We start from the raw sequence: 24877 nt of genomic DNA, 5'->3' as shown, positions 1-24877 counted from the left end.
TTCAGTGTACCGAGCAAGGCCAAGACTCTTACCCCAAGTACAGGCGAAGAAAACCAGAAGATGGAGGCCAGACTGGTACAATAAGGATGAAGAGAAATGGTCGGTATGTTAATCAAGAAATAACAAACCAGTGGATTGTTCCGTACAACAAGGTCCTCCTTCAGCAGTTCAACGCTCACATTAACGTAGAAATTTGCAGCTCGATCCAAAGCATCAAATATGTCCTCAAATACGTGAATAAAGGATGTGATCAAGCAGTGTTTGAACTACAAAGAACTGATGGAGCAGCTAACCAACAAGGCCAAGTACAAAGTCACATTGTGGATGAGATCCAGCAGTTCCAGAATGCAAGGTATGTCGGCAGTTCAGAGGCGGCCTGGAGGATATTGGAACATCCCATCCATGAACATTTCCCCCCAATTGTACAACTTTCTGTTCATCTTGAAAATGGGCAGCGTGTCATGTTCTCAGCTGATACTGCTCTGGAACAAGCCCAAGGTCCACCGCCTGCCACAACTTTGACAGCATTTTTTCAACTCTGCCATGAGGATGACTTTGCAAGGGGTCTCAAATACGTAGAAGTCCCTGAGTTTTACACTTGGAACAAATCGACAAAGAAATGGATGAGAAGAATGCGTGGGGTACAAGTTGAAGGTACTGAAAATGATGATGTATGGAAGGCACCATGCATTGGGAGAATCTACACGATTAGTCCAAAAGCAGGGGAGTGTTATTTCTTACGCCTGTTGCTCAATGAGGTTGCTGGTCCAACTTCATTTCAAAATTTGCGAGCATACAATGGTCAGGTGTTTGAAACATACAGAGCAGCGTGCCTTGCTCGAGGCCTTCTAGAAAATGACCATCAGAACTGCGGGTCTTTGGAACTCCCTTCCGGGATTCTGCTTTCCCAACTGCAATGATATGCAGAAGTTCAAGTGTAATGTTAACAAACATCTTTCTACTCTTCTCCCTTCATAATGACCCCGCTAATTAATTCCCTAATAGTAGCCCCCTGCTTCAAAGTGGCACTGTGCCTTGTTTGGGGTGAAAATTGAATAAAAAAAAATAAAAAAAAATAAAAAATCAAGCAGTAGGAGAGGCAAGTGCCACTCAATCACCTTCAAATTTGCAAAGCCTATTTGTGATAATTTTAACAGCCTGTGAGCCAAGAAATCCTCTTGAGATCTGGATGGCTTTTCGTGATGTAATATCTGAAGACATTCTTCACAGATACAGGCAAGAAGTTAACAATCCAGAAGCAGATTTTAATGAGGACATCTACAATAAAACTCTTTATCTAATTGAAGAAAAAGTTCTCCTTATGTGCGGTCAACCATTGGCAAGCTATGGATTACCTGCACCAACGCAAGGGAGAGATGAAAGACTCGCGAGAGAGTATCAACGTGAAGTTACTTATAATCTTGAAGAACTTTCCCTACAAGCAGAAAATATGCAAGAAAAACTGACCGATTCTCAAAGAGAAGTTTACAATTCATTCATGGCAATGTTGGAAGCACAAGGTGAAATGAACAAAAACATGATGTTTCTTGATGCTCCAGGTGCTACGGGCAAGACTTTTGTAATCAATTTGATCCTTCAAAGATTAGATCCATGAGAAAGATTGTGCTTGCAACAGCATCCAGTGGCATTGCTGCTACTCTACTACAAGGTGGCCGCACTCTTCACAGCACTTTTAAAGTACCCTTGGATACTCATCGAATGGATCAGCCAGTTTGCAAAATTACTGGTAACTCAGCCTTGGCAAATGTAATTAGAGACACCTCTGCAATCATTGTAGACGAAGCCCCAATGACGCACAAGAGTGCTTATGAAGCAATTGACCGAACACTGCAAGACATCACAGGAAACAAGAATCCCATGGGTGGCATTCCAACCTTATTTTGCGGTGATTTCCGTCAAATCCTCCCAGTGGTTAAAAATGGCACAAGGGCTAACATTGTCAATGCAAGTTTGAAACAATCCTATCTCTGGAGGCACGTTATAGTGAAGAGACTGACTACTAATATGAGAGCCTATATCTCTGATAACACAGCTGCAGCAGACTTCTCAAAAATGTTTCTCCAAATCGGTAATGGTCAGTTTCCTATCACTTCTTCACCTGACACAATTAAGATTCCAACTGCGCTTGGTAAATGTGTCGGTAATCAGAAGCAACTGAAAGACAAAGTGTACCCAGACCTGCAAAACAATGGAAAATCACCGGATTGGCTTGCTGAGAGGGCTATTATTTCGCCATTAAACAGCAATGTGAATCATTTGAACAATTCAATAATGGATGAATTTCCAGGAGACACAAAACAATACAAGTCAGTTGATTCGGCTACTAATGAATATGAAGCTGTTCACTACCCTGTGGAGTTTTTAAACTCTTTGGAGATATCTGGAATGCCTCCACACATTTTAAATCTCAAAATTGGATCGCCAATCATGATTCTTCGATCCTTGGAACCGCCAAAAACAACAAACGGAACCAGATGTGTTATCACCAGATTGCACACCAATGTACTTGAGGCCACCATTTCCTGTGGTCCCTACAAAGGCGAAACCGTTCTACTGCCAAGGATCCCCTTAGTTCCATCGGACTCAGAACTTCCATTTAAATTCCGGAGACTCCAATTTCCTGTGAAGGTGTGTTTTGCAATGAGCATAAACAAAAGTCAAGGTCAGACATTTAACACCATTGGCGTAGACTTGACATCAGACTGCTTCAGTCACGGTATGTTCTACGTCTCCATCAGCCGGACAGGAAGTTCAGAAAAACTCTACATTCTGGCTCCAAATCAAAGCAGCAGAAATGTAGTTTACCCTGAGGCTCTTCAGTGAAAAGTTCGAGAAATGGATATGAGGAAAAACTGACATGATCTGATTGTGGTAAGTTTTTAGTATTGAATGTGCAAGATAAAATTTAAGCAAGAGTTGAAAATTACTTCAATGAAAAATTTACTATGTAACATCAAGTAACCTTCCTTTTTGATGAAAATGTTTTGTGAAGTTCCTGATTGAATTTCAGTCACTACAAGAGGTAGTTAAAATGTTAATCACCTTATGCAATCGTTGCTCTTACAACATCAACTTACTGGAAAGGTGCCCACAGATTTTGGTACCCGAGTGCGCAACAAAGCTCCGTGCGAAGCACGGGTATCTTTGCTAGTATATATATATATATATATATATGTGCATGTGTATATATATATATATGTGTGTGTGTGTGTATTGTAATTGTCTGTATTTTTGAGATGAGGTGTTTTCATTGATTGAGATTGTCGGACTGACTTCCTCATCTTGGTTGTTATTGTCACAACGTTTCGGCCATTTTGCCCTCCGATACAAAACACCTGACGAAGGCCGGAGGGCAAAACGGCCGAAACATTGTGACAATAACAACCAAGATGAGGAAGTCAGTCCGACAATCTCAATCAATGTGTGTGCATATATATATATATATATATATATATATATATATGTGTGTGTGTGTGTGTGTGTATGTATATATATATGTGTGTGTGTGTATGTATATATATATGCGTGTGTGTGTATGTATATATATATATGTGTGTGTGTGTGTATATATATATATATGAAGGCTGTATATATATATATATATATATATATATATATATATATATATATATATATGTATAAAGGCTGATAGCAATGCAGAAAAACGGAATAGTGAAAGAGTACGAACAAAAACTAACGAAGACAGCATTTTTGGTTATGAATCTTCAGAAAATTTATTTACTTTTGAAAAGATCTTTCACATATCAAAAAATCTTACTGCTAAAGATTATGAGAATATATGGGATGGGGTAACATCTTAAAAACACTGCAAATCGCTTTTAAATACCTATCTTCATTTTTCATCTTTTTGACGACCCTGCTTCCACCATTCCAGTTTTCACCCATACACATATTTAACAGCAATGCTTCAAGCAGTTCGTTCTCCTTGTGTGTGTGTGTATGTGTGTATACATCATATATGCGCTGATGAGCCGTATGACAACAAAACATGTGTTAGTAGCTTATATATATATATACTTTTTATTTGTTTTACATAAGCATTTATTTATGTTGCTACACATTCATGAACATGTTTTGGTTAGTCAGTTACAAGTAGCTAGAGACCTCTCCAGGTGATACTGCTTATACAAAAGCAGAGTCTGTAATCATAATTACGGACTTTGCTTTTGTATAAGCAGAATCACCTGAAGAGGTCTCTAGTTACTTGTAACTGGCTGACCGAAATATGCTCATGAATGTGTAGCGACATATAAATGCTTATGTAAAACAAATAAAAAGTATATATTGCCCTACTTTGGTATTGAGCACTCTTGTATGAACCTTGTTAAAAATTCATTGGTTCCTTCACCTCTGGAAAATATTAATCTGGAATTAGATATCGCCATATAAAATGACTGCAGAAATTCCCCTCTGGACCAAAGTATCATTGGTTTGCAACAATAGATGCCACATACAAATTCAATACATCTCGGCTAATTGCCACTATCTTATGTAGCTTTCAAACACCATTTTCGACACATTTAGTCGTGATAGTGAATACTACATTGCATCCTATCAGCAACACCATCACAATTGCAACATCTTTAAAGAAAGAAGTCCCTATTTTTCTCTCTAAATATTTAGTCCTACCACTGCTACCAGTTGTCACTGGGACCAATTCTACACGTTCCACAGATTCTGTGATTGCACAGACAGTAACTGGCTCATACATACATAGACCTAACATAATCTTTCCAGTTTCTGACTCATAAATAATAAAGCCAACCTCTGTCCATCCTGGTTGGCTGAGCTCTAAAAATTATCATATTTCAAAGTCCAGTTCTTCATTTTATAAACGAACAGTTACTAAAACTAAAATATGGCGTCACTAAGAGATATTATTTCGCCTGGCGTCATGTCCATTATAGTCATGTAAGATCGAAAAATACAAGAGAGATAAAATCATTAAACAAACATTAAATAACCCATTTACTAGCTTTCTTTTACAAAGTTTAAAGCATGATATTCACTATAAGAATCTCCTCTGTTATCGATGTAATAACATAATGCTTTCCAATGGCTAGCCAAACAATGCATGTGCGCGTGTTGTTTGGCTTATAGCAAGACTTTATTTCGAAAACCTATAAATGTTGTCAAATTAAGGTGAATGTGAAAGGTGGTGAGAAACAACCAATTTAACTTTTTTTTGAAATTGAACATTATCTTTATTAATGCTATATACAGAATATGGCTATATTAAAGATGTTAACTCTGGCCTAAATTGAAGAGATTAGCTGCCAAATATTTGCGTTTTTTTTTTTATTATTATGCTGAAAATTAAGATACGGAAGTTTATTGAACAAAATAAAACAAACTTATTTTTTACTAAAAATTTTATTTCTGCAACATATTTCTTTTAATAAAATTTAAAAAATAAAAAATAAATGTATTATGTTATTTGAGTAAACTATTAAAAGACATGACTAAAGAGATGGCACTAGGCTTGACCTGTCTGCCAAGCCTAAGTTTCAAATAGTATTTGTTAAGTTATCACATCACCAGTTTAACAATCATTTTATATGTTGGCATACATTGGACGGCTTTAAAAAATTGACTTCCACAGCAATCTATCTCTGGCCAGGTTTTCATTTATCCTTCTTTTTTTATGTCTATTTTCATCACCTTTTCATGTTTTCCTTGGCTCTTCCCTGCAAACTGGACCAGCTACCTCAATTGTTTTACATCTACTAACCCAAGAACTTTCGTCCATTCTTTCAACATAGTCACACGATTTTTTTTTTGGGGGGGGGAAGTTCCGTCCGGGCAAGGAAAAAGAAATTTGGAGAGGGGGGCATTTTTATTTATAGCAGCCACTACTATCCCTCCCCCCAAAATAAATTATAAATGAGAGTAAAAATAAAGGAGATTTGAATCCCCAAAAAATGTGAGAAATAAAAATGAACCCCCTCCTCAAAAAAAAAAAAAACTTTCCTTGGACGGACGGGATTCACTAATGGCGACCGCCACCAAAAAAAAAAAAAACGCACACCACAGGAGACTTTTGATGAAATGAAAGAAACTTATGGTGATAATGTCCCATATATGACCTTGTAATTCGCTGGCATCGTGAATTCAAACATAGCCGGAAGTCTGTGGAAACAACTCCCAGACCTGGTCGCCCCCCCCCTTCTGCCATTGATGAGGCATCTGTCCATCAAGTTGAGGCTGCCATTTTGGAAGATCAGCGCATTACTATTCGCCAAATAGCCCAAGATGTCAAGATTAGTTCAGGGTCTGTGGAAACTATCATTCATGACCATTTGCATATGCATAAGGTGTCTGCCAGATGGATTCCCAGGTTGCTCACACCATTCCAGAAGCGAGAACGCATTGAGTGCTTGAGGATGAATTTGGAGATGTGCCAAGAAGATGAGTGAAAGTTTTTCAAAAGACTGATTACACAGGATGAAACCTGGGTCCATCACTATGATTCAGAGACCAAAGCCCAGTCAATGCCGTGGAAGCACTTGGACTCACCACTTCCAAAGAAGGCAAGGGTGCAGCCCTCCATTGGCAAGGTCATGCTCACAGACATCTGGGACCAGGACGGAGTAGTGATGACAGATTTCCTGGCAAAGGGTACCACAATTACAGGAGCCTATTATGCCTCACTTTTGTGGAAATTAAGGGAAGCTATCAAAATCAAGAGGCGGGCAAGATCAGCAAAGGTACCCTCCTTCTGCAGGACAATGATCCGGTCCACAATTCGCATGTCGACAGATTAGAACCACAGGCATGTGGTTATGAAATCCTTCCCCATCCTCCCTACTCTCCATACCTTGCACCCTCTGACTTTCACCTCTTCCCAGCCATGAAGTTGTTTTCGAAAGGAAGGCGTTTCCCAGATGATGCAGCCTTGATTTCTGAAGTCATGTCGTGGTTGGAGGACCAACCTGGGGTGTTCTACAAAAACAGTCTCCAGAGCTGCATCAAACGATGGGAGAAATGCATAACTCTGGGTGGTTCCTATGTAGAAAAGGACTAATAACTGTGCCAAGTCTCGTTGCTCTACTGCTATGGGGAGTGGGTCAGAGGCATTACTTATTGCACGCCCCTCGTAAATGGATGACCATTTGAGACTTCCAGGTGCTGTATGTGCTCTCTGCTTATCTCGGCATAGTTTCCAGTCGTCCTGGACTTTTCCTTACCACTGGACTCATATAGTGTCGATTCAGGAGAGGTGTGGTTGGGATTGCGCAACCCTTGCCTCACAATTACATGTGCTGCTGCCTCTACAGGGGGTATCCTTTGTCATTCGAGACTGAACGGAGGCATTGAATTTTAAAAATCACACAGTTATTTACCTGAAGTTCTCTAATGCGCAATAAAATTGGTCAATGATTTACAGCTTTCGTTCATTTTGTTTAATCTCAACCTGTGTGAATGTATTTTCACCCATTTTGCTTAAAACAAATGACTTTCTTTTTTTTTACATACACAACAATATGCCTGTCGACAATCATATTTACATTCTCTGACCAATTTATATTTGACCAACCAAACACAAATGTTGTTTTCCCCAAATGTAGATTGGTCTACACTATGTTCATTTTACTTTTAGATGTTGAATTTCGGTAACGGGGATGCAAGAGTTACGTCCCTTCATCATAAAACTATGCGATTTCATTATATATACGTCAAATTATATTTCATTATATATACATCAAATAGTTTTGTGATAATAGGACATAACTCTTGTATCCACAACAATGTATATCGATTTTATTTTGAATATTTAAAAAATATTTTAAAAGTATTATTAATTTTTATTGATACTTGTAAAAATAATTTAATAGTTGTATTTATTTCAATTTTATTTTTAATATTTCAACACAATTGTTTTACTGGATATAAAGAATGATTTTAAAGACATGTTTCATATTTTCAAAGATTTTTCAAGGTAATAATCGAAATGAGGCCTTTTCAAGACATAAGTCAAAATTCAAGGACCTTTCAAATCTGTACGGACTCTGGACATATATAACTGCTAAGTTGCAATGTTGCAACTACTGTGTTCGTTTTTATAAGTAATTTTATGGAAGTTGCTCTAGCGAAGTCACTCCCAGCAATTGTAACCACCTCTCGACGTAAATACCTCCGACAAACCTGACAAGCAGCAAAATCTCACCTCTTCACTGTAGAGATCCCTAGGTGCTTGGAAAAACTTCTACTCTAATAGTTTTTTCCCTCAAACTGCTAGATTTTGGAATTGCCTTCCTGTTTTCTGCTTCCTTCATTGTACTAACATGTAGAAATTGAAATGTTATGCGAACAGATATCTCGGTGCACAACTCCCTACATAGTGCCTCTGTAGACGTGGTGCCAAATAGTAGCTACTTATGTCCAAGTGGCAATGTGCCTTGATTAGAGGTGAATAAAGAGAAAAACAAGTGGAGCATGCATGGTCCCCCGTGAGTGCACAGTGAATGAGGCATAAAAAAAATAGCCAAGTTCAGCATTTGCCACCCCCCCTCCCATTTAGCCCCAAAAGTCCCCAAGGGATGTCAAATCCTGGTGAAAATGAACAAACGGTGCAGTTTTAGGCCATATTTGAGTTCTGCATCATGCAAAAAAAAAAAAAATGACTAAGTCCATCATTTGCCACCCCCCTCTCATTTAGCCTCAAAAGTCTTCAAGGCCTTAACATATTTAAATTTGAGTTCATCAGCACCATGCAAAACTGCTAAATAGACATGCACAGAAAATTTTGGACAAATATGGTAAAATAGTCCCAAAAATGGAGTGTTTTTATTAGCCCTAAAAGAACCCCGGGGGGCACACCCAAGAGTTATCGTGAAGTATAGACAAACAAAATTATATAGAAATCAGTTAGTTACAACTTTTCAGAAAGTTTTATAAAATTCCAAGGCATCGATTTTTTTTTTTAATAAGCACAAAAGTGTAAATTTTAGCCATTTTAACTCGAAAGGCACCCCTAGAGGGCAACCAGAGTTTTCCCAGAAAATCTGTTCTGCTACTTTTTTTTACTCATATTATGTTTAAGGTTTGTTCAAAATTTCAAAAAATTTCAAGGCGTAAAAGTGCGGACGGATGAACGGACGAACAGACAAGGGTAAATTAACAGGTCCACCCTCCTTTTGTCGGTGGACCAAAAAAAGTAAATCAATTTTGTGACAGTCTTCTAAAGATTAAAGATTCAATCTCTAGTAAAGGTGATACTAAGAATATAGTTATGAATTACTTGCCAAACTTTTACAAAAAGCACTCGTTTGACTACAACCACTATCAACAATTTCCCCCATTCTCTGTGTCTGAATCTAAAACAAAATCACATAAACAATGCTTTTTTCCTAGAACTGTCCACCTGGGGAACTGTTCAGCTAGCCTGCTTTTCTGGCTAACTACAACAAGACCGTCTTCAAGTTCAATGTAAACAAATTCTTCTTAAGCCACCCCCTTAAATAGTCAATTTCCACCCAATTTTCACCACCAACGATCACTACGCTGTTGTCTCATTGACCGCTACACACTCATTAACCTTTATCCTTGAGTATCTTTTCAGGCCTTAATAAGTGGTGACCCCCTTTTAAAAAAAAAATAAATAAATTGTACTCGATCGTAGCTAACGGAGCAAAAGCAAGCAAGGGTTCTATTCATAAATACTGTACAGACTCCTTTAAGTTTGATGAGACGCATTTGGAGAATGTCAGAGGTTACATCAGCCGAAACGTTGTGAGAATAACATCCAAGATGAGAACAATAGTCCGAATAATCAAAATAAACTAATTACAAATCGTTATCTAAAAAGTTCTGAAACATCATTTTCATTTAAACCTAATCTAGAATTAGCTGAACTAAAATAGGTTAGTAGGTCAATGTTCGGATATTACCTCTAAGGAGATTGCAAGGGAGGGAAAAACATGTCTATACAATTACAGATGATTGTATCCCAGTAGGGATCGGTCTGATTGTTGAAGTAGTTTCCTCGCTCTTAAACTGAGTGGATAGAAAACTCAATTACATCAATGGCACATGCAGACAAACCTATTTCCGTAATGTGGTGCTTTTTTTTTCCGGGTGAGAGTAAGGATGAAAAACTTTGTGACCACAAAACCATTTTATGAGTCATAAATTATCAATTCACGTACAGGAAGTGTATACTTCAATATGAAAAACAAAATAACAATTGGATGTTTCAAATTACTTTTTTCGTAGTGGATGCTTTATGGCATTTAGAGCCTCAACAGTGAAGGGGTGAGATTTTGTTACAAAGTGGGTTTGTCAGGGATATGTACATCAAGAGGGTCCAAGTGCAGGGAGTTCCTCAGAGTACATTCCATTAAAATACTCGTAAAACAGGCACGGGTATGCAACATTGCAGTGATGGAACAAACATTGGAGTTTAGTTGACAAAGCAGGAACTATTGGATTGGAGACTCTTTTTTGAACCTTATCCAATACTTCATGCATGGATGAATGGTGGCCTTGTAGAGGTACACGATATTTTCAGATGTGAGTAGTCTTCTAGCACAATAGAGAGAACCCATTTTCATTGCAGTAGCCTTCACAATGTATTCGTTTCAGTTTATATTGCACGTGAATGTTAAGTCTTAAACTGCATCCAATAATGAGGGCTCCAATTTGGGAGCTTTGGGGAGTGTGGAGTTACCCATAAGTTACCATCACTACTAGATTTACTCTGAACCAGAATGATAGTATCTGTTAGACTCACTTCTATGGATTAGATTGAACTGGGCATAACAATAGACTTCCTCAGACACATTTAGACAAGGTGTTCACTCTTAATATCAACTCCACCCCCCCCCAAAAAAAAAGTACTTTCTGAAACAAATTAAATCCATTAGATTTTATTCTTCTTAAAATAATGCTGCAATGACCTTTCTTTTTTAAAACTTTTTTACACTCCAAAAAAGGCATATTGCCACTTAGATGTAGTTTGAGAGAATGCCCACAGAGGCACTATGTAGGGAGCTGAGCAGCAAGATGTCTGTTCACATTACATTTAAATTTCTGCATATTAGTCAAGCAGGAACAGAAAGGAATTCAAAATTCTAGCAATTCGAGGGAAGGAACTATGAGATTAAAAAGCTTCTCAACATTTAGGGATCTCTACAGTGAAAGGTGAGATTTTGCCGCTTGTTAGGTTAGTCAAGGGTATTCACTTCGATGGGGCACAAGTGCTACAAGTTTGTCAGAGCACATTTCATGAAAATACTTGTAAAACAGGCACAGGAATGCAACATTGTGACGATGGGACAGGAGTTGGAGCTTGGTTGACAGTGTGAAACCTATTAGATTGGAAACTCTTTATTGGGTTCTCTCTAAGAAAGAGAGAGAGAGACTAGTAATAGATGCATCAGAATCAATATTGGTTTTGTATGAAAACAGCTATAAATGGTGTTACGATTTTAGCTGGACTCAACATCAGGCATCAGTTAGACCGAGTCTTCATCACTTGACAGTCATGCTCAGTATCAAACATCAGTTAGACCGAAACTTCATCACTTGACAGTCATGCTCAGTATCAAACATCAGTTAGACCGAAACTTCATCACTTGACAGTCATGCTCAGTATCAAACATCAGTTAGACAGAAACTTCATCACTTGACAGTCATGCTCAGTATCAAACATCAGTTAGACCGAGACTTCATCACTTGACAGTCACGCTCAGTATCAAACATCAGTTAGACAGAAACTTCATCACTTGACAGTCATGCTCAGTATCAAACATCAGTTAGACCGAGACTTCATCACTTGACAGTCATGCTCAGTATCAAACATCAGTTAGACCGAGACTTCATCCCTTGACAGTCATGCTCAGTATCAAACATCAGTTAGACCGAGACTTTATCACTTGACAGTCATGCTCAGTATCAAACATCAGTTAGACCGAGACTTCATCACTTGACAGTCACGCTCAGTATCAAACATCAGTTAGACCGAGACTTCATCACTTGACAGTCATGCTCAGTATCAAACATCAGTTAGACCGAAACTTCATCACTTGACAGTCATGCTCAGTATCAAACATCAGTTAGACCGAGACTTCATCACTTGACAGTCACGCTCAGTATCAAACATCAGTTATACCGAGACTTCATCACTTAACAGTCATGCTCAGTATCAAACATCAGTTAGACCGAGACTTCATCACTTGACAGTCATGCTCAGTATCAAACATCAGTTAGACCGAGACTTCATCACTTAACAGTCATGCTCAGTATCAAACATCAGTTAGACCGAGACTTCATCACTTGACAGTCACGCTCAGTATCAAACATCAGTTAGACCGAGACTTCATCCCTTGACAGTCACGCTCAGTATCAAACATCAGTTATACCGAGACTTCATCACTTAACAGTCATGCTCAGTATCCTTCATCAGAATTCACTAGCGGAAAGTCACATTGTGTAAATCTGACTCCATTAAGATTGCTTACAAAATCACGCCAATGCATAGAGAGTATCTATCCTGACGAACCTACATTACAGATCAATAACTACATATCCTTACATCTTGTATTCATAAGAATGTGCAACAAATTTCAGATTAAGAAAAGTACATGCCACATAAGATCTGTTTTGGTGTAAGAAAAAATATCCTGATATTAAATCTGACCTTTATTTAGATTAGACACCGTTTCCATGTACTATAAATCATATTTTATTATTATTGCTTATAGAAGGAAAAACACAGAATTGTCAGTTTAAATAAAATTGGTCCTCATAACTCTCTTATGCTGAGTGTCATCCTCCCTTTTTATATTCCAGCAGTAGTCTGGCAAAATGACAATGTTCCATTTTCCTTTAAAACATTTCTGCATCACTGAAATATCCTGATGGAATCTCTCATTATGTTCATCACTCATATCACTAAGATTCTCCAAAAATTCTCAAAAATGACAATTTTGCAAAAAACTGTATCTTATTTGACAAAAAAAAAAAAAAAAGTCTGGAAATGGCTTTTTCATGCCATTGTAGACATAAAAATGATCACAGATGTTCTGTACTTTTTGGGGTATTGAATAGTGTAATTAATACGTATTGTTTAAATCTAAATTTCTATGTTTTCTTTGCAATCATCTATAACATAAATCTCACCTGTCTGTTAAAGTGTATGTATGTTTGTATGTCTCGCAAAAACTTTTGACAGAGGCAACGGATCCTGACAAGATTGGTATCATTTTGAAGTTTGATCTCTGATGACAAATATCGAACAATTGGCCAAAAACATCCTAAACTCGTCTGCTTTGTACAAGGAGGGGTAGATTTTTTCCGCCGACATTTCAGCAAGTCATCGTCACCATTGGACTGACTTCAGTTAATTTCAACATTTTGGACTTCTGGTCATGTCATGGAGACATCGGCTAAGACGTCAGATTTTCGTTCACTTTCTTTTCCGCCTTCGCAGCACAGGTTCAAGCCTCCCTGCTTACTACGACTTCTTTTTTTTGCTCAACACACACCTCCAAATACCCGGGCAACGCCGGGCACCCAGGCTAGTACACTTTATATAACAATCGCAAAGAAACAAGACAAACTCTACTTTACTTATTAGATTTATAATTGCCATTGGTTGTTTGCTCCGGTTTTATAGCTGTTGAAGATTGGATAACTGAAGATGTAAAAGAAATATAAACACTCGGCCGCAACTGATAAGAATGACTCATCTAAAAGAAGCTCCTATCTATCTAACTGTCTGGTTGGGCTCCTTGCCCAGACCAAAGAGGCTCCTACTTTGACAAACTTCTGGGTCTGACCTTTATTCCTGACCTGAAATGGAAAACTTACATCAAATCTGTTACCAATAGTTGCCAGAAAAATGGTTGGATCATTTTACCACTCCAGAAGGTGTTTAACTCCCAACACATTCCTCTACCTGCATAAAAGCCAGATACATCCTAAAATGGAGTACTGTTGTCATATCTGGGTGAAAACTGCTCGTAGCACCCTACCCTGCTTTGAAAATGTTCAAAACCGGCTTCCAAACCTGGTAAGTGATGCCCTTGATAATATATCACAATCTGTGACACCTGCAAATACCAGCTATAAAATTTATTCTGTGACAGGGTATTTCCTTCTGCCACTAAGCTTTGCAAGTGATTTCAATCAACAATCATTTTATTTTTGACAATCCATCATGTTTGTTTTTTTTCTGACCAGATGGTTTGCTTTCAATCAACAATTATTTTTTTTCTGACAATCTGTTATGTTTGTTTTGTTTCCCCTGCCCAGGTAGTTTGACTTCAATCAACAATTATTTTATTTCTGAATTTTTTTTTTTTTTGGGGGGGGGGATCAGGTGCATATCTATGTCAAGTGCACATAGTTTTGTTGAATAACTTATTCAGTACAACCAGCATTTAACAAAACATGCAAAGTGCAAACATTAGGATAAAGAAGAAAAAAATTGATGTTCAAGCAATTCATCTTCAGGATTCTAACAGATCCAATTAGGCTTTCCACATCCATCAGATCTTTATCAAATCGTAATTGTGGAGAGTTTTGGATTCGGAACTACCTGAATGTTTGGAAGATGCAAAATGGATTTAAAGTTTTCCTTATGTCAGAGAAATATTCACTTCCCCCCTCCTCAAGGTTCCATCAGTCGTCTGCCAAAATGACAAGCATCGAGACTGTTCCTCACCTTCCTTATAGTTCAGACCTTGTTCCCTGTGACTTTTGGTTATTCCATAAGCTCAAGGAAAACAGAGACGTAACACATGATCAAAAAATATTGTGCATAATATTTCTCAGTACTAGAGTTTATAGGGTGCTACCAGATCAGGCTGTCTGAAGATAGTGGCTTCATAATCTAAAATGCACCAAACATTGCTGTTGTTTTTTTACTTTTCCCTTTTCAAAACTCAATCATGTTCTGCAAAGTAAAAAAAAAATAATAATAATTTTCCTCTATAAAACAACCAACACAAACACCATTTTTAAAGATCAAAGAAGCAGATAAAATTTTACCAAAATGACCGGTTTCTGCATTAACTCCAAAATGGTGGATATGCCAGAAAATGAAAAAAACCTTTTCTCAAATTTACTGAATTCAGTATTACATAATCCAAAAAGGGTTGATATGCTGTAAAGCAAAACAACCAAATAAAACTCCATGAATAAATATTTGATGATATTAAAAATTTAAATAATAACCATAAAAAAATGACTGGATTCGGCATTAAATAGCACAAAAAGGGTTGATTAATATAAAACAAAACAACCAAACTAAACACCATGAATAAATATTTGAAGTTATGAGATTCCTCCAATAAGTTTCTAGACTTTTTCATATGGACATTTTTCTTGATAGTACACACATGAAATTAGTCTCCTTTGAAGTAATCTCCTCCAGCTGTAATGCACTTGTTGTACTGTTCCAACAACTTCTGGAAGGCCCATGAAAGTCCTCTTGTGTGCGGTGCGTGTATCAATGACCCTGGTCACAGCCTCTTTCATCTCAATAGTTTCATAACGACAGCCTCTAAAGTTTTCCTTGAGCTTAGGGAATAACCAAAAATCACAGGGAACAAGGTCTGAACTATAGGGAGGGTGAGGAACTGTCTTAATGCTCATCTTGGTCAAATAATCTGTGACAAGGATGAAGTTGTGGCCTGGTGCATTGTTCTGGTGGAAATGCCACTGACACGATTTGAAGAGTATTGGCCTCTTTTGATGGGATCTCTTCCTGAACTCTCTTAAAACCTGAACATAATATTCCTTGTTGACTGTCTGTTCAGTGGAAACCTAGTGCTTGTAGATTATTCATGTGTTGTCAAAACAAGAGACCCTCATAAGCTTCTGGGTGGATTTGCTCTGTATGGCCTTCTTGGGTCTGAGAGAGCCAGCATGCTTCCACTCTCTTAGTCTCTGGATCATAGCAGTAAATCCAGCATTCATTGTAGGTCATCAAAGCATCAAGAACTGCAGAATCTGAATTGATCATCTCAACCATTTCCTGCTGTTATGATGTCTTTTCTTTCTGGTCTTCTCTGAGCACCCTTGGGACAAACCTTGCACAAATCTTCTGCATCTTCAGTTCCTCACGAGTAATTGTGTGTACAGTTCCCACACTGACTTCAAATTGTGCACTTATTGTCTCTATAGACAAGCGACAGTCATTATGCATGGAATTCTTTATTTAGCCAATAAATTCTCCTATTTTGACTTCCTTACTCCTCCCACACCTCTCACCATCCCTCACAGACTTCCTGCCTTCCTTGAATATCTTTTGCCGCTCAAAAATGGATGCTCAATTCATGCAAAATAGTCCAAAAGCGTTCTGAAGCATTCCACACGTTTCTGTGACATTTTTCCAAGTTTTAAACAGAATTTTATTGCATATCATTCTTCTAAAGTGTCCTCACGTCCAGGTTTCATTCTTTAAATTTACCAGCTGTGACAATCAGGCTTTAGTAGGGGGTATTTCAATTCCTACTGTAGCTGTTCATTTGAACCTGAAATCATAAAAATTTGTCAGTCATATCATAAGATATATTAGAATAACATACTGAATTTGCAAGAGTGTATGACAATTTTAAATGCCTGTATAAAAAAATGTCTGGAAACTTATTAAAAGGCACTTCATATAAAGAACTTTAAGCATAAGAATTTTTACCAAAATACATGAATCTAGAAGTGTTCATATGCCATAAATCAAAACAACTAAACCAAATCTGAATAAATATTTGAAGACATAAAGAACTTGAAAAATATTTTTATTTTTTTTCTAAAATGACTGGATTTAGCATTAAATAACCAAAAAAGTTTTGATATGCTGTAAAAAAAAAAAATCAAACCAGCTTATAATTGAGTCTGGGGTATACAATCAGCAAGTTAGACCGGGTATCACCAGGCCATCAGCAGATCTCTACATGCTACTGTATTCAACCAAACAAACAATCTCTCTCCTTTCTCATTATTTAACTTCTGTTGAATAGACATTACTCAACTCAAAGATTTAAAAAAATAAATAAATAAAGCTTACCTCACTTTCCGTGATTTCTTCTTGTTTTTGCAACTTCTTTTGAATCTCCCTTATTTCTTCATTTTTAATCAGTTCCAACTCTCGCAAAGCCAGTTCCTTTTCTGTATCTTTCGCCTCACTGACTTCCTGTCGCACCTGTGCACAGCTGATTCTGAAATAGTGAAAAAGAAACAGCTAAAGAGAAAACGTTACAGTCTGTAAAATACAGTCATATACGCAAACTGAGAGCTTACTGAAGCCCTCATTTAGTATGATGAAGAAGAATTGTGAATTATAGAGGAAAATACCCCTGTCAAACACGTCAAGCTGTTACAAGAAAAGGGCCTCCTTTTCTTGTAAGTAAGAAGAACTTTAGATAAGTGGAAAATGAGATTAGGATAAACCGAGATTCGAACCTTGTAAGCAAGGTTCAGAAATAGATTCGGAAAATGGAATGATAGGATTTCACATTGTTCAATTTCATATAAAATTTTTTTTTTTTACATACATCACCACATTATCGAGGCCAAGAGGCCACTCAAGGATAAGGGTTAAAGAGTGTACAGTAGAAATTGGACAATATAGTAATCATTAGTAATGAACATTTGGTAAATTTGATAACTTATATGGAACGGCTCATCAAGAACTTATTTACGTTAGACTTGAACACAACCATATTGTACTCAGCCGGAAAGCAAGAAAACGGAAGACAATTCCACAGGCGTGCAGTTCTAAGAAAGAAGCTTTGTTCATAGAATCTACATTTAGGTTTAGGCATAGATAAAGAGTGGGGGGAATTATTGATAGTGTTTACAGCTAGACGAGTGTTTCTTGTGAAAGTTTGGCGAGGGGGGGACCATAGATTGAAGCTCAGTCGAACACTTTCCATGAAAATAACGATAAAGCAGAGACAAACTCGCAACATCTCTTCTGTGAGATAGAGGTTGCAGCGAAGAGAAAGGGACATCTCCCACCAGGCCACGTAGTCTATTTTGAACTCTATCATGGCAGGACAAGTCCTTTCTAGCAGCTCCTGCCCAGATGTGGCAACAGTATTCCATCCTTGGACGTACCTGGCTGGTATATAGATAGAGAATAGCATCAGCAGTGAGATATTTATTGGATCGATAGAAAAATCCCACCATTTTTCCAGCGGCCTTGGCAACAGATTTGATGTACATGTTCCATTTAAGATCAGGAGTAACGGTCAAGCCCAGAAGCTTGTCAAAACTTGAGGCCTCCTGAAGACGAGAACCATTCATTTCAATTGATGCCAGATGTGGATCTGAATGTTGATGATGTAAAGAGAGAAGCTTGGTTTTAGATGCATTAAAAGTAACCAGCCACTCATTTCATATATATATATATTGTTCAATTTCATATGTTTGTTTGTAAAAAGAATTAATTGTTCATTCTTTTATGGAAATTGAATTAAAAAACAATGCAATTTAGAAATATATTGAAAAATAGGTTACTGAGAATTCTTTGCCTGCAGAAATGGTTTGGGAACATGTGCGAACCACGTATGTTTGGGCCACGTGAGTCGATCACATGTGGAGCCATACATATGACGTCATAGCAGAAAATGAATTCTCAATATAGTTTGCTAGTTTTAGTCAGATTAGACAGACAGACAAGGATGAAGATCAGGGGCAGCCGAATCCAGATCGAAGTGAGACAGTCAGCCAGATAGAGCTGACATGAGGAGGGTCCCCCTTTAGAAGCAAAGGGTTAGAACATTAAACATGTTGAAACAACTTTGAATTCCTGTATATTATCATTTCGACCGGTCAAATGGAATAAAAGAACATCATCATATTTTTTAATTGCCGTCTTCATGCCATCATTCTACCAAATTGAAGGTAATGGGAAATCGTCTTTATAATGAACTTTGTGTAAAAACCCCATCCTAAGTAATGTACCTCTCCATCATAAGTAATGATTCGTCCTCTCCTATGTTCTAAGAACTGTGTATCCCCTAATCTCTCCTCTCTAATATAATTGTTAAGAAGGAAACCACAGAACTGTAAAATGTTATAAATGTCACTTCTCTCTTCTCTCCCCATCCTATCTCTTAATATGAAACTCCCGGCTATACAACAAAGCAGCAAAGTCCTACCCCATCCCTAGATTTAATAATAAAGCCTTCTACTCTAATAGTTTTTTTCCCAGAACTGCTAGACTCTGGAATTCCCTTCCAGATTCCTGCTTCCCCAACTGTACTGACATGCAGAACTTCAAGTGTAATGTGAACAAACATCTTGCTGCTCAACTCCCTACATAATATCTCTGCAACTTATGTCTCTGATAGATCCGAGATCAAAGTGGTACTGTGCCTTGTCTGGGGTGAAAATGTAATTAAAAAAAGGTTGTTGCATAGATATACACCGTCTATGCTAGTGGTTCCCATGGCAGCACACTACCGACTTCTTTAAATTTTCACTGCATACCTATCACAAAAATTGAATATTCAAATAAATATTTAACAGTCTTACCAATATTGATCCTTATGGAAAATCAAAATATCAAAAAATCTGAACAAACGATATGATAAAAACAGAGGTGGAAAGACCTAAAAACTCAACGTTTCGCCCATTTAGTATAAAAATGTAAAATGCTCACTGATGAGAAGATTAATTAACAGCACGTGGTACAGTGGGGAAAGAGGTGGCTGGTTACTTTTAATGCATCTAAAACCACTGTCAGTAATTTCCCCAACTCTTTATTTGTGCCTAAATCAAAACGTAGATTCCATGAACAAAGCTTCTTTCTGAGAAGTGCACGCCTATAGAATTGTCTTCTGTTTGCTTGTTTCCCACCTGACTACAACTTGGATGTCTTCAAGTCCAATATGAACAAATTCCTGATGAGTCGCCCCCCTTAAGTAAGACACTTTATCAAATCTCAAATACTAACTATTACTACGATACTATCCCATTGATTACTGTACACACAATAACCCTTATCCCCGAGTGGCTTCCGGGCCTTGATAAGTGGTGATCTCCATGTAAACAAAAAAAAAAAATATAATACTATAAACTCTCATATAAGACTATATACTCTTAATTAACCTTCTCGTCAGTGAGCATTTTACATTTTTACTTTTGAAAAAGCCCGCACTAAACAGGCGAAACGTTGTTGAGTTTTTAGGTCTTTCCACCTCTGTTTTATCATATCGTTGGATTTTTTTTTTAAATCCTATTTTAATCACAAACGATTAATTATATATTTTATTTCTTCTTTTTTTATATGTAAGCATCAACATCAAAGGACTTGTAACTTCCATTTATAACCTATTCGTGGTACACTAGTAATAATATCGCAGCACACAAATGTGCCATGGCACAGTAGTTGGAACCATTTCCTTGCAAGGTAGAAAGAAAATGGCTTAATATAGTTTGTTCGTAAGGACAAACTTGTTCATTTACAACTTAAATCTATTTCATTCATAAAGTTATGATTGACAGTATGGTTCAGGCATTTGTAATCCATATATATATAAAAGCGAAAATGTATGTATGTTTGTATGTGTGTTTGCTTTTTCTGTATGTCTACAAAAGGCTTTTTTCAGAGAAGCGGTTAGTCGGTTCACAACTTTTTAAAACTTTTTATATCACATGTAAATCGTAATATCTCAGAGTTAACAACGAAGCTCGCCTGTCTATTTAATTTGCTCGGCTTTGGGAAGATAAATATTCAACATTTGTCGCTCGCCGCATGTGTGTTAGTCTTTTTCCTTTAACATCTTGGGAAGCGTTCTCGCAGTAAATGAAATACTATCGCACAGTCAAGCTTGACCTCATTAACTCATTAAAACGGGCAGGGTGGGATTTAGCTGCTTGTCGGGTTTGTCGGGGGTATTGACATCGAGGGGGTACAAGTGCTTGTAGTTTGTCAGAGCATTCACCATTAAAATACTTGTATAACAGGCAGAGGGATGCAACATTTCGTCGGTGGAACAGAGGCTGAAGCTTAGATGACAGTTCAGGACCTATCAGGTTGGCGACTCTCTTTTGAACCCTGTCCAGAAGTGAGAGACTAGTAACAGATGCACCGGCCAAAATGTGACAACAGTACTCGGTACATGGGCGAATGGTGGCCTTATAGAGGTATAGGATACTTTCAGGCGTAAGTAGTTTTCTAGCATGGTAGAGAGAGCCCACCTTCTTCGCAGCAGCTTTGGCAATGCTCTCAATGTATCTGTTCCAACTCATGTTCCCTGTGAACATTAGGCAGAGGAGTTTAAAAGAAGTACTTTCAGGTAATGTGTTTTTGGCCATTACTATTGGTGGTAGAGAAGCTTTCTTGTAATTATTGAAGGAAGCAAGCTTAATCTTGGCAGCATCGATTGAGACCATCCATTTTTGTCCTCATTCCACTACAAAGTGGGGGGTCTTCCTCTATTGTTATCGAAGTTGGTGAAACTGCCCATTTTTCAATCAAATCGTTTGATTGTCTGCTTTGGTTGGAAAACCAATGTGGTGCAGTGGGAGGAAACGTCATATGCCTCCTCACAATGACTTAGAGTCCATGATGCATTGTAGTCTACATTACACTGTAGAGAACCTAGTGTTCATTTTATAAAATTATTTTATATAATAGCTTGAATTAACGTTTCAAATTCAAAAGTAAAGTATTATGTTTCAATTGTGTTCTAAACAGAAACATTCATTTCGAATGCGCCCCTGTCTTATCAAAGAATATAATGGCTTGAATCAAAGTTGAAAATTCAAAAGTCAAGTATTATGGTTCAATTGTGCTCTAAACAGAAACATATCAAACAACCTACTGTTGATTTTATGTGTCGGGCCTTTCTGCTTGTGTGGTAATAAAACTTCTCAAATGCAGTTGTGATGTTAGGTTGTATAAGATCTTAATTTTAGTTAAAATCGCATGTTCCTTCTTTCATTGAATCATTTTGATTATCAATACTTACTGAAGTTATTCTGATACAAAACCTATCTAAGAACACTGCCAGGTACATGACGTACATTTGTGTGAAATTAAAAAAAAACAAAAAAAACGGCCTAGTTGTTTAGGAGTCCATAGAGACATACAGTTCTTTTTATATAATAGTGTGTGTGTGTGGGGGGGGGTATATATATATATATATATATATATATAAAATGTAATTATCCAAAATAATATATATACCGCTACCCATGTGAGGGTACCAAATTGGTTAAAGGGAAAATTATTCCCAACTCGCATTTAGGTAAAAATGCACTTTCGTAAATAATTGAATTCATTCAAAACATATCGCTAAAACCAAAACAAACAACATCTCTCTCTCTCTCTCTCATATATATATATATATATATATATATATATATCTCAAACGCTCAGAGTGCAAAAATTACCAGCAGCTGGCAGCTGTAGCACAACCATTTATCGATAACAACAAAAACAAAATAGCGATTTTAATTTATGAGCGATAAATTATCATATAATTTCAGACAGGACCTTCGTGATTTGCTGGTTGGTTAACTCACTCAATTACAATTCCTGTGATCAAGTGTTTGAATCCTATCATACCAATGAGAAAACAATGCATTCATGAAATTGCTATATATATATATATATATATATATATATATATATATATATATATATATATATATATATTCCTTGAGTGCTTTATTCTCTCATTCATTGCAGTTTGATTATTCTTTTAATTTCAAAAAACAAGCAAAAATCATTAAATTTATTTCAAATAAATCTCAACAAAGACTTCTTGAATCAGCGCTTATTGCAAACTCAAACAGTGCAGAAGTTTTTACAATTTATCACCTTTAAATAAGTAAACTCTTATTAAAATAACAGAATTTAAATTTGAACATAGGTTAACTCACAGCATAAAAAATATCAACTATATATAATCAGTTAATAAATAACTCACACCATAAAAACATCACATATAATTTATATAACCAGCCAATAAATGACAAAACAAAGATACACTCATTTCATATCAATTATATATCCACATTTGAATTATAACGGCAATATTTATTCCAGAAAGAACATAAAAATTGCATCACATCTTTTAAAATATCTTAACGGTTATATGACGTTAAAAGAATTTCACTCAATCCACAATGTTATACACATTTTGAATGCCAACTATTTTTTTTTGTGTTCGAATAAAACAAAGGGATTCTTTTCACAACAAGTATTTTATTTTCTTCAAATGAATCATCCTAAGGAAGTTCTGAAACAAAGACGAAACGTTGATGAACATATAACTTGGTTTGACATCAAAGCAGATGACATCATATGTGATTAAGTCATATATGACGTCAAATGCGGGAGTGCATCAGGGATCTATCCTTGGACCTTTATTATTCCTAATATTCATAATTGACCTCCTCGACAAAATTGCCTCTGAGATGGGTATATATGCTGATGACACCGCGATCTATAACAGGCGCGACAAGAAAACAAATGAACACATATCTAAAGAAATGGCAGAAACACTAGAGGATGACCTCCAATCTGTAGTGGAATGGGGACAAAAATGGATCGTCACATTCAATGCTGCCAAAACTAAATTTGTTTCCTCCAATAATTACAAGAAACCTTCTCTACCACCAATAGCAATGTCCAAAGATTCATTATCTGAAAGTACTTTTTTTAAACTCCTCGGCCTAACGTTCACAGGAAACATGAGTTGGAACAATTACATTGAGAGCATTGCCAGGTCTGCTGCGAGGAGGGTAGGCTCTCTCTACCATGCTAGAAAGCTACTAACACCCGAAAGTATCTTGTACCTCTATAAGGCCACCATTCGCCCATGTATGGAGTATTGTTGTCATCTCACTCCTAAACAAGGTCCAAAAGAGAGCCTCCAACTTGATAGGTCCTGAACTGTCATCTAAGCTTCAGTCTCTGTCCCACCGACGAAATGTTGCATCCCTCTGCCTGTTCTACAAGTATTTTAATGGTGAATGTTCTGACGAACTGCAAGCATGTATGCCCCCATGACGTAAATACCCTCAACAAACCCGACAAGCAGCTAAATCCCACCCTAGATCCCTAGATGTAAGAGAGCTTTCTACTCCAGTAGTTTCTTCCCCAGAACTGCTAGACTTTGGAATTCCATTTCAGCTCCCTGCTTCCCCAACTGTACTGACATGCAGAAGTTCAAGTGTAACATGAACCGACATCTTGCTGCTCAACTCCCTACAAGTATCCCAGTAGCTTATGTCCCTGATAGTAGCCCCTTACACCAAAGTTGCAATGTGCCTTGTTTGGGGTGAAAATGTAATTTAAAAAAGACAGTTTAAAAAGAGTGGGGCAAGATATAGATGAAAGTAAAGATTCCCGGACAATGCTGGATAGATCATCTAGTATAATTATATATATATATATATATATATATATATATATATATATAATTATTAAATGCCTACAGGCACTAGTGTTTCATCCTTTCGGGAATCATCAGTGCAGGGTGTCACAATTACCACCAGTCGGAAGATTCAAACCTGCCAACGAAGCCATTTCTGACTCCATTAGCGGCCACCGTCAACCGTGAGAAATATCGTTGAAATTTAAACATTTATTTTTAAATGTCTTTAACGTCTGTCAGAATAATCTAATGATTATAATATCATGATCTGTCTATGCAAGCTAAAGTGACCGACTTTATTTCAACTGTGAAATGCTCAACGATAAGAAAAGACTTTCTTAAAGGGGCTGACATAATTAGTTACTATAATAATTAAATACCTACAGACACTAGTGTTTCATCTTTTTGGGAATCATCAGTGCAGGGTGTCACGATTAACACTGGTCAGGAAATTCCAACTCGGCAACAAAGCCATCTCTGACTCCATTAGCAAG

At 37.1% G+C, this 24877-nt stretch overlaps 1 protein-coding gene across 1 annotated transcript in view; it reads right to left on the bottom strand.

Annotated features, from left to right (window-relative positions):
• The window catches only part of LOC145245846 (uncharacterized), a 332738-nt gene that overhangs the window by 74577 nt on the left and 233284 nt on the right, over window positions 1–24877 (bottom strand). The window contains exon 11 of the mRNA XM_080107508.1: window positions 17054–17204. Within this exon, the coding sequence (XP_079963634.1) occupies window positions 17054–17204 (151 nt within the window). The remainder of the gene's footprint in view (window positions 1–17053; window positions 17205–24877) is intronic.

This window comes from Euprymna scolopes, chromosome 23 (assembly GCF_053919585.1).
Source record: "Euprymna scolopes isolate OS-2025 chromosome 23, ASM5391958v1, whole genome shotgun sequence".
NCBI lineage: Eukaryota > Metazoa > Mollusca > Cephalopoda > Sepiida > Sepiolidae > Euprymna > Euprymna scolopes.
This window is presented reverse-complemented; position numbering and strand designations above follow the sequence as displayed.